This window comes from Perissodus microlepis, chromosome 18, assembly GCF_051167445.1.
Source record: "Perissodus microlepis isolate ML-2025 ecotype Zambia chromosome 18, ASM5116744v1, whole genome shotgun sequence".
Taxonomy (NCBI): domain Eukaryota; kingdom Metazoa; phylum Chordata; class Actinopteri; order Cichliformes; family Cichlidae; genus Perissodus; species Perissodus microlepis.
Window position 1 is genome coordinate 9,705,518 of NC_140478.1, and position 16,268 is coordinate 9,721,785.

Sequence of the window (16,268 nt, forward strand, 5' to 3'; positions counted from 1 at the left end):
TGCAGACTCCCATATACCTATTCATACTATGGCACTGCTCAGCGGCAGCAGTTACAATCAGAAAGGCGCTGCACAGACCTCTGGGGAACAGCTAAAGTAACACAAAGCAAAAGCGAAGCTGACTCAGCTCCAAAGTCCCTACTTTCCGATCTGGCCAAGCACAGCAAGTTGGACTGGAACAAAGCCGATCCGCTGAGGCAGCCATCAAAGCCACAGGAACCAAAAGATCTGCTGCCAACGCAGCACAGAACCTCTGCAATATTAGGCAGGTTTTACTGGGGTGGTTGTTTTATGTATTTCAAGAGTTTATCCATTATTTTAACTTCATATCTTAAGTATTTTATCTGCTGTTTTAAGCTTCTGTCATCTTTTAGCATCACTTTTTGGCATTTTATATATTTTTAGGATATATTTGTAAAAAAAAAAAAAAAAATTTTTAAATCTATATTTATTTATTATTTGTAGCTGTTTCACAATTTATTAATTTCTGTAAGCTTCAACCCATGTTTTTTTTCCTTGATACCCGTAACACCTTCAGTAGTAGCACTTGGGATAAAGAAAGAACCTGTTTACCTGTCAATCATATCTGACGTCAAATCATTTTGAAATTGAAAGAACATTTTTGTCATGAGGTACAAGCTGAAATCGGTGTTATATATAAAAATTACTTTTATATATTCTTTATTTACCCCGTTAAAAAGTCTCATTGTAATTTTCTTTTTTAGAGATCAGGCCAAGAGGGCAGCAAAGATTGCAACAAATGTAACAACAGTTGCATAAAGATATTTTAAGTGTCCATAAAGGACTGGTTGGAGTAGGTACAGCAGTGCAAAGTCATGAGGTCATTTCTGTACTTGATATATAACCGCTTTGGAAATCCTGCAGGCTAGAGCTCATTTACAAGAATAAACAAGGATCTTAGACATAAAAACCACACACAAATAAAAACACCATCAATCATGTTTGGTCATCATTTTCTACTGAATGAGTGTTTTCACTTTTGATGCTTAAAAGAGATTTTGCTGATAATTATATAAAAAAATAAAGATAAAGAAACAGATTTGCACGTGCACATAATGACGTATTTTTGGACCGCTATATTGCTTTGTTTAAATGGAGGATATGAGTACTTTTCCATGATACTCAGTCCATACATGCACACACAAGCAGACACAAAGGGATTCAAACATAGGGGTTACTTGCTAGAACCTATCTACCAACGATCGCATACTGCTTTAAAGGAAACCCAGCCACAACAGTGCGCCTTATCTGCTTGCTCCATCAAGTCCACACAGAGCAACGTGCAGTCAGGCCCGATGCCGACACAGAGGGCCCAGTCTGGGGCTGCAGGGCAGCTGTTTGCCCGAGTCAGGGTGGAGGGGGAAGTGGAAGCCTTATCATTTCTGTTGAGTGCACACAGAGGAAGTTGGGTCAGCGCTTGCAGACGGTGACGCTCTCGGATCCTTACTGGAATTCACAACAAAACAACAATGGGACTGTGACTAATCTCATCTCATCTGCGATGACAAGAAATATAATAGTTTCAGAATGATGAAAAATTAAAAAAGAGAGAGAGCGTTTACTTGTCACGGTGTAGGTGTTGAAAGCAGACTCAGCATTATTCCAGGCAGAGAGCTTGTAGAGAGAAGCTTGTTGAAAGGTTTGTGCTGATGCACAGTGACTCGAATACAACCTTATCTTCAAATCCTAGTGGCAGCGTCACGTGTTGTTTGATAAGTCAGGTACACAAAAAGCGATATTATTTACTTATCTGAGCTGCGTTTCCAGTGATTTTTCTCATGAATTTGAACTGTGTGTTTTGGTGAAACATTAAAAAGGCAGGAATCACAGGCCAGAGTTAAACCCAAGTCTGGAGCAATGACCTTTAATAGTAGAGGATTATCTCACCTTTATAGATTCAGCTTACTGTATACCTTCAAATAGGGCGCACACAGCAAACAGTGTGCTATAGACCCCACTATTTTTTCTCTTTTTTTTCTCACTTTCTTTTCCCTTCACTGCAGGCTGCCACGGCAGCTCATGTTGAACGTTTCCTCCCACGCACTCGCTGACTTTGACACACCAGAGCCACAGATCTGCATGCCCTCCCCCTTCCCTCTCCCTCTGAGTGTGTGTGTGTGTGTTTAAGTCAAGTAAGGACAGCTATTGATCTGGGTAAAATCAAAAGCAACACATGCAGATTGAACATGATTTGGCTGACAGTTGAGTTTGGTCTTGATAACACCGTAGCCCATTTCACAGAGCCAAGCTCATTCGCTAAGAAAGAAAAGACACAGGGTTTAGCTCCTGTGGCAGAAAAAAATGTTTGGAAATTAAAGACATCTAAGCTGAATTTAAAAGCTTGGAATGCTTCTGTTGTGTCTCTGTGTCTGGACTGGGATGCTTCCATCTTTCCATCTCTTTCACACTTTTATCACAGTGTCACAGTGTTTTCAGCGTGTCTTTATGTATGCATGTGACCAAATGTGTCATCTCTGAGTATGCGTGCATGTTATTTTTATTTATTTTTCTTCCTCGTCTCACTGTGTACTCTTGTGTGCCTGCTGCCTTCCCACAGGGATGTTCCCTTCCATGTCCGAGCAATTCCCAGGCAAGCTGCATTCTGGGTAAAGAGCCCAGAGGAATCAGCACAAATGTCAGGCCGATGCTTTGTCCTTAAATGCATCAGGGTTAAATGTGATCTGACACAGACAGCCTTATACACAGGCTAATGTCCAAGGGTTGCCTGGAAAAGCGTCTATCACAGGAGCCTCTTCTTCACAAACAGCCAGCTTGGTCAGTGTAATTCTTGTGCACAGCTGATCACCGTGTTTTCAGAGGCGACACCTCATTAGTGTTACTCGGAGTTCTCAAAGCCAGCATGCACGTATGGAAAGTTGAGAGAAAGAGTCCTTTATGGTTCAGATGTGTTGTGACTTTATTTTTTTTAATGGATTTGTGCGTTCTGTGCATTATATAACTGCTGCCATACACGGTTAATGCTTTTTGTGAGTAGTTGAGGCATTTGCATGCAAAGGCAAAAACCACACTCAGAGAAACAATGGCATATCTACGATGACTGCCGCCACGTTTGATAACTCGATGATTTGTGACATTTTCTGGGAAGGACACATCCTGTTATTGTCCCAATCCTGCATTTTAGAGTCAATGAGACACAACACACACACACACACACACACACACACACACACACACACACACACACACACACACACACACACACACACACACACACACACACACACAAGAGGCCTTAGAGGAAGCTTAGCTGCCTCATCTGATCTTTTCCAAATTCATCATATTCTGTTGTGGGGAAGAAGTGTCCTTCTGAGCTCACTTCCTTATCCATCTGTCTCAGCCACTCTGAGATGATCTGTGCCATCCACACACAAAGCCTGGAGCGCTGTTGAATTATCCTAGAATGCCCCGTTCTCATATTACCCCACATTCCCCCAACACTGAACGCCCAGTTGACTTCACTTCTTACTGTCAACCTGACTAAAAACAAACAGCAGCTGGCCAGGAGAAACTCCAGGAAGGCATTTGTTTTTACAAAGTGGATATGTAGAGAGCAGGTTTGTTTTGCTGGAAGTGGTTCTCTTCCTCTCTGCCTTGGCCCTGGGCCGCGGGCCCTTTCGGGTCCTGGCTGGTAAGAGTGGAGAACGGACGCTGAGTGGCTGTCAACTGGATCTGCTGGCAGTAAGAGCGTCCTGCCCAGCCTGAACCCAGACGGTGCTGCTGTCGAAGGCCCGGAGCGGGCTGCCTCCAGCCCAGCTTACGTCAGTCACCAGCAAACCGCAAGGTTTGTGTTAGAGTTTCAAACAAACTCCCTGCCTATTGCTATGGCAGTATGGACCACCCCCATGGAAGCCTGTCTGCGCCCGTGTTTACCATAAACAGTCACCTAGTTTTCTGCTGAATTTAAAGGAAGACGAGGATGGTTTAGGGTTTCCTGGTGTCATCGAGACATCCAAAAACTCCAACGAAAATAAATGAAACACTCTGAGCACGGTCAAAATGTAACCGGTGATTCATTAAAGCTGTAAATTTGAAATCAGTGCGTGTTGCGCTGAACAAAGGACCTCTTGACTGGTCTTTCTCAGTTTTGTGCAACCAGGTAATTTTCATAGCTAAGTAATGAGTGCCTTTTAAACCTTGGTCACCGCATAAATGCAATAAAGTAACTGTCGGAATTTTTAGGGGAAGCAGAGTCATGTCAGGAACGGAGCTGAGACAGACTGGCACTGTCAGGTTTTAATAAATAAATGTTAGTATTATTATTGCAGATTGTCAGGAGATTATTCTCAGCATGAATCATGAGTAGATCACATCAGCGAATGTCGTTAGTTAAGTCTATGCTGCTTTGTCTTGTGGAGTTTGCCCACAAACTGAAAACTGTCAGAGCCATCGTTTCATGTTTCTGCTCCTGTTGATCACGTATTCAGATGTTTATCTGTTTGGGTCAAGGTGCTCAAAGCCATGGGAGAGTGAATGCCCTGAGGGCCCAGCGCATAGCATCACTATCTCTACCTTTCCTGTTTACATTGCTGGCTTGATGTCCAGCTATGCTGACCTCAGATCAGCAGGAAGAGCAGTCACTGTTGTCAGTGCAGGGAAGTGACATCACTGAGGGCTGAATCCAGTTGTTTGTTTTCCTTCTGTCACTTCTGGCATTTTCCTCTGAACATACATTTGGTGTGATTCAGATCATTTCCACACCAGATCATGTTTGTGAGTCTAAAAGGAAAGTGTGGCAATCAGTATAGCTCAGTGAAATACAATTGGCTGCCTTTTTTGTTTTGTTTTTTTTTTGTTTTTTTGTTTTTTTTTTTGGGGGGGGGGGGGTGACTGTAATACCAGTGACTACATTTTTAATGGAAAAATGTAGTCACTGTAGTCACGCTAACAGTGACTACATTTTTCCATTAACAGTGTTATTACCTGATAAATAAAAATCATTCTAGCCATTAGATTTGAGAGCTTTCTCACTTTTCTTTGACAAAATGCTTTCATTATTCCTTTTGTCATCGTTGGCAGTTTTTTTCTCCCTTTACTTAAGTGATTATAAGGGATTGCTGAACTTTCTGTATATAATGTTGTAGAACACTTCCCCCTCTTAGTGAATGAATCACTAATCATTCAAAAACTCACAGAACATTTTTTGTTCTATTAAGGTTTGATTTTGAACACTATTGCATGATTTCAAAACACCAATTTCTGGAATATGTCATCATTGGCAGGGAAAGGCCTGACATTGCACACTTGTGGTTTGCAGTTTAATGAAACCAGTCTTGAACTCCTGCGCAGAGTTTTGTACAATCTTGGGACACTGTTTAAATGTGAATAAAAACAGAATGCAATGGTTTGCAAATCTATTAAACTCAGATTTTATTCATAGTAAGTCACAAAATGTAGAATTTGTCATTTTAAATTTGATGGCAACAACAAATCTTCACCATCAAAAAGAGGAAATTGCACAGCATCAGTTTTCTTTCTTCTCTTTTTTTCATGTGTAGATTTGTGGCGACATGTCTGGTAAAAATTTAATCTCTCACAAAATACTTGGTGCTTTTTGTATTAATGTTACTTTTTGATACCTTTACGTTTTTCTATCAGTTAAACCAGCCAGCTGCTTTAGGGGAGATAGATTTGGCTTTCTTGAGACAGAGCTGCATTAGCGTGTTAGCGCTATTTATGCTGAAAGTTGGTGGCTTTGCTTGACTCATATTTACTGGAAATCTATGAGAGTGGAACCAATCCTGTTGAGGGTTGGGTAGCACTGTGTTACATACATCAGATTATTGAAAATAAAGGTTCTACAGTCTTCCAAAATCACAATGGAGAAAACTTAAAAAATACATTGTCAACATTTACTTAATTTAATTTTTGTTAAATATTTTTTAAAAGGCAACAATTGTGTCCGTATACATCTGCAAACTAAGGAGACCAGCTCCTGGACTTTTGTCTGATATAGGATTCTAGCTTCTTTGTTGTATTTTCCATGTATTTTAACCAGTTTTTAGCTGGTAGTTCAGCCAGACTCCATGCTGTTCTAATATGTGGTGGTATGTGGTTTAGCAATGTCTTGCTGAAATGTGCAAGGTCTTACTTTAAATACCTCGTCTGGATACGCGCAGAAGATTTGTTTTGGTTTGCAGAGTGGTCAACCGCTGCCTCTCTAACATGCTCTTTTTATACCCAGTCATGTTACTGACCTGTTGCTAACAGCAACAGTTACTCTTTTGTTGCACCACCCTGAACTGCTTGAAATTTGTTGCTGCCATCAAATTTCTTTTGCTCTATTGTGAATGGATTTAGGAGGTTTGCAAATCATTGCAGTGTTTTTATTCACACTTTACATTTTTGGAATTGGAGATTGTGCCTTAAAAAATGGGAGAAAATAATGCGCAGTGTCTGTTTCTTCAGGACTTTTCTAGTTTTAACAGACTTTCTCCTGAATGTGCACCTTAAATTGCATAATGTGCAAATATGTATCTTAGGACAATTTCTAAATAGTTTAATGTGTATAGATAAAAACATTTAAATTGAAACTTAAATCTGTCTCCAAACTGGTTTTAACATCACTGAAACAAACGTCGCTGATGTAATCCAATAACATTCGGACCAGAAGAGTCTGTTATACATGCCCGTTTTAATAATCTGATAGAAAACATTTGCTGAGCACAACATACACCGTTTTACAGTATACTGTGAAGAAAACACTGAAAAAATACATTTGAAACAATGGTATAAATTTCAGCAAATATTCTTATAGCTGTACAATGACCTGTCACCGTACACATTATGCTGCAGTAAATATCCAGCCTTCGCCAGGAACAAAAGGACTAAAAAAGCTTCTGCTGCGCCTCGTATGAAGCGCTGCTGGCTTCCACTGCACAAACACTTCTGGCTGGAATTTCAAACGAAAAACATACTTTTCAAATCGTCAAAATTGACCTGCATAACTTTATGCTATGGTCTCATAGCAAAATACCTTGCTATACACGGATGAACCAACAAACGAGTTCAGTCAAACTGTCATTTGACACGTGGTAGTGCATATAAATAACAAATATACAGCGAATATTATCAATTCAGTATTAACATATACAAGAAAATGTAATAAATACACTGTTACAAACAGCTTAAGGGTCAGCACAACACAGTTGGGTGCAACACGACTGTGCAACTCTGTGACCACTTAAATACACTCTCGCATCCTCTCACGCACACACACGCACACACACACACACACACACACACACACACAGGAGAAGAATGTCATATCGTGAAACATGAAACCGATCTCCCCGTATTATGACCATACAACGTGGTACCTCTAAGGAAGTGTTTGGACAGATCAGCAACCAGCTGCATAACTGTCGACGTATTCAAAGTGCTGCAATGAAAAACTACAAGATTCAATCATTCCATTACTGACAGGTGTCTTCTGAAACTGCGCGTTCAGCCTTGAAGTCATTCAAAGTTCAAAATGAGTCAGCCTATTCATGAGAATACTGCTAACCACAACAGGTGTGTTGTGTGAGGCAATGAAAAGGGGAATTACAGGGCGGAGACGGTTTTTCCACACGGGATGGGGCTTAAACGCAACTGGGTTATGAAATATTTTCTTTTCCACTTTAATCTTGGAAGATTGTAGTGAGAATTTAGTCTGTAACTGGCTTTAAATGAGAGGGAATCGATCCCGCCGCCGCTCGGAAGTTTGACTTGTCACACCATTTACTCTTTGGAAATGCGATCATTCTTTTGAGGGGTGGCAGTGAATCCAACAAAGTGCTTTCCTTACAGGATCTTTGGAGTTTTGGTTTTTGTTCTACAAAAAAGAAAAAAGAAAGGTTTTTCCTCTTTTACAAAATCTAGCCTATGAGTCATTTAATTGCTCACGCAGTTACTTATTTGGATAAATCAAATCTAATTATTTGGTTTGACATGCTTGCTATGGTCTCTCCTTTAAGTTACAGATGCTGTCTTTGTCTTGGTTTAACTGTGTGTGCCACAAAGTGCAAATCGTGCTGGGAAGTCAGCTGATTTTTTTATAATATACATCCATTAGTGAAGAACAAGCTTATACTATTGCCAGAACATCAGGAAGACTGTGTGAGACAGCTATGTCCGTTTTGTAGAAAATCTGACACACAGCTACATGAATGTGTTCAATAAATTATTTAAAAAAAAAAAACTTACAAAAACACACACTTGTAAAAAAAGGCACACTACTGTTTTTAGACAAGTGTTAAAAAAAAACACTACTGGGTTAGAAATAACTCGCTGACCAGTAGCTGTGGTTGGACAATATAGGGTCGTATCCAATCTCGACACGATACAAAGAATCTAAATGAACATTTAAAAAAAATGTCCTGAAGTGCAAGTTTGAAATTTAGACTTGTCCCAGTACACGGATTCATACGTCCACTTCACATTCTCTGTCTGAAAGAACCCAGGTTAGGCTCTGCAGTCCAACAGTAGTCCCTTCTGTAAAGAACAGAGCCTACACTCTTCCAGCTCCCTTCCAGGGGGGCTCAAAGACAAACTACTGCAGGGTTTCCAAGCCTCATTCGCAGGGGTGCCCCACATTCAGTCAGGCCCTCTTTGCCAAGCAGCTCCCGCCAGAGCCAAATTGCAGGATTGCTCCACTGCAATAAAATGAATTCACCAAAAGCGTGCTACGCTCCAAGAACACCACCGGTTAAGCTATGTTTCCTCCGGGGAGCCGTCATGTGTTGTCATTTCTGCCCCTTCCTGATCACAGGGAAGATGCTGTAATGTCACATTGTCACAACTGTCAGCCGTGTCCATCATTCCACTGTCTTCACCTTGTCCTTCCTGGTCATCCAGCGTTAGATCGAACTTGAATTTACTCGCTACAGGCCGCCCTTCCACCTCCCCGTGAGGTCCTCCTTCTCCATCACTGGTGTAGAAAGGAGGTGAGGGGCTCTGGGGGATCATGCTTTGGTACCAGTTCCTGTTGTCCTCTAGTGTATCCAGGATGTCCTGGGCATCGGGATGGACCAGGTCAGCCCACGTCTCCCACAGAGGGTGCACTATGTAATCAATGAAGCTAACCTAGAAAAGATAAACAGAAAGGATGTCAGTAAATATGAAAAATAACCACAGTTTTCAGGTTTTATTTTGAGAGCTGGATGCCTGTGTTCTCTACCTGAGTCCTCTCTACTGAAGCTGTGTGTTTGTCACACATTGGGCTGATTTCCATCCCCCTCTCCCTCTCTCTGTCTCCCTGGTGGAAGAACTCATCCATGATTCTGTCAGTCCACTGCCGGTACAGATCCAGAGGTTTGGTGGGATTGCTCAGGTCTGCACAATGAACCATGTTACGGAGAACCTGTAGGAAAAAAAAATATCACAGTTTAGTATGTTTTTTTTCTTTTCCTCCCTCTGTGGTAAATAGAAAAGTGTTTGCGTCTAATGTGCATACTAGTCTGCCTCTTACCTGCATCCTGTCTGTGTAGTTGTCTAGCATCAGGACACCAGAGCTGGTGACCTTCTTGGTTTCCACCATCGTTTTCAAATCCGCCAGCAGACTCATGTGTTTAGACATGTCGGTTGCCAAAACCTGGAAGACAGCAAGACATGAAAAAATCAATTTAAGAAAAACTGTGAAAACTGCTCAGATCCTGAGACGGGGCTGCTGCCTGAGACAGATGTGCAGACATTTCCTCACCATTTCTATGACCATCCTCCGGAGTGTCTGCCTCTGCTTCTTGGAGAGGTTTTGGAAGATGTCACAATTTTCTTCCTGCAGCAGTTTGAAGCCCACGGCCAGGTGGTGATTTTCCAGCACTGACTCATCGTTGTACATCAGGGCCAGCTCAGAGTCTAAATGCAAAAGAGGACAAGAAAAGGAAATTAAACATCAAATCAAGCAAATATTTCTCCCTTTTTTCAAAATGTAGACCAAATAAATAACTCTAGCTGACTTTTTTGATGGATGTCGAATGAAAAGGTGGACCTACTTGTATTGATTAGGAACTGGTTGGAGACTCCTGGGTGGTCCACGTCGTGAATGGCTGCTGCAAAAATGGCTGCCAAGATCTCCAGGTCAGTGAAGACCGCCTGTGTTTGAAGAGAAGGAAGTAAAGTAAAAATAAATTAGCAAATTGCTTACCATACAAGGCAAGGTATTAGTTTGAAAAACCAATCCTTCCATGTGTCACCATCTGTGGTATGTTTTTTCTATTGTTGCTATTCATCACAACAATATAAACAGTTCAAGTAAAAGGTGTGGCCGGTGGCGACACGCTTTAACTGTGCCACGTTTTAAAGGGCAAACTCTGAACACTTAGAAGTACTGAAAGCGAGTGAGGTAAGACAGATTTTACACGACTTACATCTAATGCAGGGGTGGACAGGAGGATGTGTGTGGACTGGGCTACGTCGGCAGCGTGGAGGTTGTTGTGGTACGCCACGTCGGAGTGATAGTGGCTCTCTAGGGTCAGCATGAACGTCACAAAGGTGTCCGTTGGAATCTTGAACGTCCTCATCAGGTCTCGCTCCTGCGTGTGACAGTGTGGATTAGAAAAACAAGACTCCTGGCTAAACGTGCTACAGGATATTATTTTCTCTACGGTCTATCCATCTAGCCACAGTTCAATTCTGAGTCATCAGATGGGTAGTCATAAACTAGGCAGGGCTCCAGACTAACAGGTGCACTGACAGTATCTGCTGCAGCAGTAATACATTTTAAGTTATCTTTTGGCCTCGAAAGAAAGGGGTGCAGCATTTTTCTAGACCAAGTGAAAAAAAACTAAACAAAACATGTGCGCCCAAACTGATTACAGTCTGGAGCTAGCTAACAGAGCATGATGTAAACACTGACACGGCTTGTGTGTGTGTTTGTTTGAATGGCTTCACAGTTTTCATGAACTCTTTCCCGATTAAAGGATGGAAGCTGAGGCGGAAAACAAACCTGGAAGATGGTGTACATGACGCATGTGAGAGGTCGATTGTGAGAATGCTCAGCCACTTTGAAAATATTCAGGCCCCATCTGTTGATGTGTTCCAGGTCCTGTTAGAGAGGACACAAATTTAAGTGTTTGAGCACGTGAGACACCAGATATCACGCAAGTTTAAGTTTCTCCAGTCTGTCTGTCACTTACCTTTGACAACAATTCCTCCTGGTCCGTCTTGACCCCAAAGCGATTTCCAGTACCTCCCGAGATACTTGATGTATGGCTGACTTTTCTCACCCCACTGATCTGTGTCATCATCCCACCGTGTTGCTGCTGCTGTTGCTGCTGCTGGCCCTGCCTCCTCTTCCTTTCCCTCGGCTTTGGAACTGGACACGGAAGCTCCAACTCATTCTGCTTGTCTGGAGAAAATAGAATTAACATTAAAAAAGGTGGTTTTCAAGACAAAAAAGCTGCACTGGCTGCTATTAAATTAGCAATCAATCTCTCAATGCCTGTCTTTTGCAATAAAAATACACTAGTAACAAAAGCAGGAAAGGCAAAAAAATAAATGAGTAAAATAGCTGAATACACTGATGAGATGCAAATGTTTTATGAGACAAAGGCTCAGGCTGTGCTAATGAGTTGTTATGATGATCAGAGAAACATGGCAGTATTCCAGGCATTCTGTGAATCTGAGCCATGTGTTGGTAACAATTCAGAGAATCATGGAAAGATGGTTCACGTTAAGCCGAAATGTTTAGGGGAGGGACTTGGAAGTATGCGGGTTCAGTCGGTGCATGTGACTCATGTATTAGCTGAGTGACATTTCTCACTGTGTGTGAGCGTGAGACTCCCTCAGTCTGTACGTGTGCACTGCACACACAGCCGCAGAGCGAGAAAAAAAACATCTCAGCTGCGTCCTCCACAAAGCACAGGAAAATCATCTCCCTACACCTGACAGGTGCTAGCTGCAATGCAGATAAAACCGCAAAGCTTCAAAGATAAACTGAGCTGAGCTTTCATGTTTGTCTCTATCACTGCGCCACTTCTATTGTTAGCACAAGAGGTAGCTTTTTCTTTTCCTCTTTCCACCATGCATCCAGCATCTTGTCTTTTTTCTGTCATTTTTTATGTTTTGCTGCTCCAAAGCAGGAAAATAGACACGTGTTCACTAACAAGAGCCACAACATTAGTCTGCAGTGAGCCCTTATAAGCTGAGAGTCTGGCTGTATGTATGCTGGTGGTGAGCTAGATGGGAGGGTAGAAAAACCTGAGGGGCAGAGTGGTTTGCAGGGCTGGCGAGCTGGCTGGCCATTAGACACGAAATGCCGCCAGGCTTTTTTTTTTTTAAAGACAAGCAACCACTGCTGTCCCACTGATGAATAATGCAGCATCTCTCTGAACCTGATGGCACTGTAAGCACACAAACACCCTCTCTCTCTCCGACTCACTGCTCCTAATCTCTCCAGAGGGAAGTCTTCCCTGAGTACAAAGCCCTCCCTCCTCCCTTCACATATCTCTGCAGTCGGAGCGAGGGGACCCTGTCTCCCTTCCAGACCAGATCAGACTGGTTTAAGAACAGCGTTGCAGAGGAACTGTGAGTTTCCCCACTGCTTGGCACATGCTTTGGGTAACCTCGCAACCTCTGTGACATTCCTGAAGGATGCTGGCTCACTGAAGTCATACATACAGCACATTTTGCAATGGCGCAATGTATACTTCAGGAGGTGTGTGGTAAACATGTGCTGCAGTGCTCACCTAGGAAGGTGCTGGAGATGTACTCTGACACTTGGTTGCCTGATCGGCTCATCTCAGACAGGTGGCTTAGCTCCCGGTTCAGCATCCTCTTGAACTGGAAGCAAAGAGATAAAATGTTAAGGAGGTAATGTGATTTATACGCAGAAACACATCCAGCAAATGAGTCTGACTGCTGTTTCTAAGCAGCGGAATAAACCCTTTCCTGTTATTTTCCACTGGAACATGTCCCATGGGACCATGTTCTCTGGATTTAATGAGCCATATTAGGTTTGTGTATTCTTCCCCAGTCTCCTTATCCAGACTGCTTCGTGTTTCAACACAGCATATACGATGCGTGCTGTGCATAGTTTATATTTCCTTTATGCAAATTTTACAGATAAGCAAAAGATGCCTGTTTTCTCAACACATGCAACCACTGAGCAAGATTAAAAACATGTCGTAATGCATTCAAAGAGAAATTGGGCTCTTCACCAGCAACAGAAAACAGACATGAATGTAGAATATGCACAGAAACAGTCCGATTAATGGAAAACCTCCTCTGGGACACACCTTAATGTATCCCCAGGACACAGAGAACAGGTAGTTGGCCTCAGGCATGGTGCTGAGCAGTGCTGAGCCCCCCAGCAGAAGCAGTAAGTGCTCCTCTCTGAGTGGACCCCCAAGGCTTAGCTCAGCCCAACAGCCTGAAGCTCAAGGCGTCACCAAATCACCGCCTTGCAGCGGCTGACTACGGTAAAAACGCCCCAGCCGAAGTCTCTGGAGAGGGGCTGTGGCGGAGCCCTACATTCCCAGCCAAACGCGCCTCCTCCTAGCTTCCTCCATTGTTATAAGGATCGCGAGCCACTGTCGTGAGTGATGGAATCCCCCTGGATGTGATCAATATTTCCTTTCCTCTGGCTGTCGCCGCCTCTGTCCCTTTCTTCAAACCTCCATCTCCTTCTGCCACCATCCAAAAATCATACAGGAGAAAATCCAGCCTTTCCAAGCCCAGATTTGGCAAGTCAGGAAAAAAAGGCAGTCTTCACGGCAGAAGGAGGAAAGAAAGAGAGGGACTGAAAAAGGCAGAGAGGAGGAGGAGGAGATGGGGGTGCGCTATAGCTGTAGAGTTCCCTGTGGCACAAATTGCTGGAGCCTCTCTCTCACACTCTCTGTCTCTCTCTTTGCCTCCCACCCTCGCTAAAAACTGATGCTCATGCACAGCACTGCAGAAAATGAGAGCTTGGAGGATCCCCCACATCTTCCTCCCTATTTCTAGCTATTTCTCTCTCACTCCTGTGTTCTGTGAAACCCCCTCCCACTGCTGTCTCCCTTCTCTACTTAAAATGCTCCCCCTGCACAGTAATGCAGAACAGATGCAAAGCATACTGCGCAACATGAGACTTCAAAGCACCAGAGCGTTTATCACACGGATGATGAGACACAGACACAAACGCAGACACAGAACTAAGCATATTTTAAAAACAGAAAATGGGGATGTGCACATAGTTCAGTCCATAATCGTGATGTTTTGCTGTATCAAGCAGACGATAGTTTTCAGTCTGTTATCGGTGTACCACCATCTGCATGGCAACCCGAATGCCATGGCAACAGAATCACATGGTCCGTTCACTGTTCTCATGGTGGTCCCTACTTTAAAAACACAGCACTGCATCATAAACATAAACAAACCTATCACAAAAACCGCAGCAGCGACGCTCCAGATAGGCATTTTTAAAAAACCCTAGCTTCTGTGCAAAAGGAGATCGATTTCTATCTCTCATGCAAAATGTTCTTTTCGATTTGAATAAGCATATGCAAACATCACACCCCAAACTTGATTATGAAAACTATGTAGTAATGGTGTGTGCAATAAAGGCCATTTCCATAGAAAGTAATTGGGTTTTCCTTTTTTTATAACTCTGTATTCTAACACCGGAAAGAAAATAGAAAACCTGTCATTGTGGTTTCTGCCAGATCTTATATTCTCTCTTATAATGAGTTCTTTTTGCTTCATACTGAACCAGACTCTCTGATCTCAACAGCTGTCTAATAGCTGTCAACCAGACAGCTAACATCTAGTTGACTGTGGAACTTGAATACCACTTTCAAAGCATTGGCTGCACTAAAAACCCAGAAAGATCAAAGAAGCTGGAATCAGTTGGCTTTAGTCTGCTCAAAGAGAGCTTGTAATTGATTCTTTAATGCAGCACAGTGTGGATTTGAGTGACCTCTAGGAAGTGAATTAGGCACACAGCTGTATGTCAGTCACCCGGGGTTGTGTAGTTCAGCTGAAACACATCACACACACACACGGCACGATGACAAGGCTGCAAGTGTTCTCAGTAACCCAGATTACTCAATGCATCGCGTTAACTCATACATCCTTTTACGTTAGCAAATGATTCTCAGTTTCAGAACAAACTGAGGAAACTGAGAGAAGTTGCGCAAACTCTGACAAAAAAGCAATTTGCTCTCACACAATCAGGAGCAGTTGTTTAGTAAAGTTTAAATATTTAATGCATAATATAACTGTGTCGCAAAAAAACAAAAAGCTATTGAAACAACATGCTACAAAAAGTAAAGACCAACATATTTTCAAATATGCAATCATAGAAGGAAAAAAAACAATTCAGGAAAATTTTGAGTGTAATTACTGAGGAGCAAATTTTTTTTTTTTTATTTGAAACTAGATGTCACTTCAAATCCAGCAATTTATTCTTGAATAAAACACCATCTCCACATGGCACGCTACACTCCTACAACACAAAGTAAGCCTCTATAAAGCTAACTCACCTTTTTCCAACTCGCAAGCATCTCAAAGTTTATCTTCTGCTTTTCAGAGCAGCATAGTCCCATTGTCACTCAACGAAAAAACAAACACAGCACAAAGAAATCCTGTAAAGGTCCAAGTACTTTAACTCGTCTCAGCGTGTCTGTGAGCCAGCCGTCTTCCTCTCTCTATTCTCTTTTCTCAACTGGCGTCAGGCAGGAAACTTATAGCAATAAAGCTGACTTAACTGACTGGCCTACAAAGTCTAACAGGAGATTGATGGCTCCTACCTCCCATACAGGCCTGAGCGTGTGTCTCCACCTACTTCCCTTTTTTTTTGCTATAGTAATTCCCTGAGATCATTTACTGGCAGACATCCTTCTTCCTGTAGCCTCAGGCACCAAACTACTAACATACCTGAGCTCATCACAGAAAAGTCCCAGATAACAAGTTTAGGGGTCATGCTAAAGTTCCTGATATATTAACTGACAAGAGAAATAAAGAAAAAGGAAAAACATAAAACGTAAAGAAATGGGATTTCTCAGGAACAATGTGACCTCATAATGCAACACCATTGCACTGCAATCGAACAAACCCCAGAGTGAGCACACGCCGCCTCTGTCGCATGCATGCGGCTGTTTCGAGTGTCAACACCAAATGAATGATGTCAAATTTACACTGTTTAGTAACACAAGGACAACACATTTCCTCGAAGGCGTTGATCAGAAACAGGTAAGAACAGGGTTACAGTAGAAACATGTTTTCCATTCGCACTCCTTGTGCTGTCTTATTTTCCAAGATGAAGATCAGAT

The 16,268-nt window shown here is 42.4% G+C and overlaps 1 protein-coding gene across 1 annotated transcript in view; it reads right to left on the reverse strand.

The window, feature by feature from the left end:
- Window positions 1-6,654: 6,654 nt before the first annotated feature.
- Window positions 6,655-16,268, reverse strand: part of LOC146367255 (3',5'-cyclic-AMP phosphodiesterase 4B-like) — a 47,519-nt gene continuing 37,905 nt past the window's right edge. The window contains exons 10-18 of the mRNA XM_084911532.1: window positions 12,708-12,801; window positions 11,157-11,368; window positions 10,967-11,065; window positions 10,389-10,553; window positions 10,014-10,113; window positions 9,722-9,876; window positions 9,491-9,613; window positions 9,200-9,382; window positions 6,655-9,105 (exon numbers count right to left, since the gene is read on the reverse strand). Coding sequence (XP_084767658.1) covers window positions 8,734-9,105; window positions 9,200-9,382; window positions 9,491-9,613; window positions 9,722-9,876; window positions 10,014-10,113; window positions 10,389-10,553; window positions 10,967-11,065; window positions 11,157-11,368; window positions 12,708-12,801 — 1,503 coding nt within the window. The 3' untranslated portion in view covers window positions 6,655-8,733. The remainder of the gene's footprint in view (window positions 9,106-9,199; window positions 9,383-9,490; window positions 9,614-9,721; window positions 9,877-10,013; window positions 10,114-10,388; window positions 10,554-10,966; window positions 11,066-11,156; window positions 11,369-12,707; window positions 12,802-16,268) is intronic.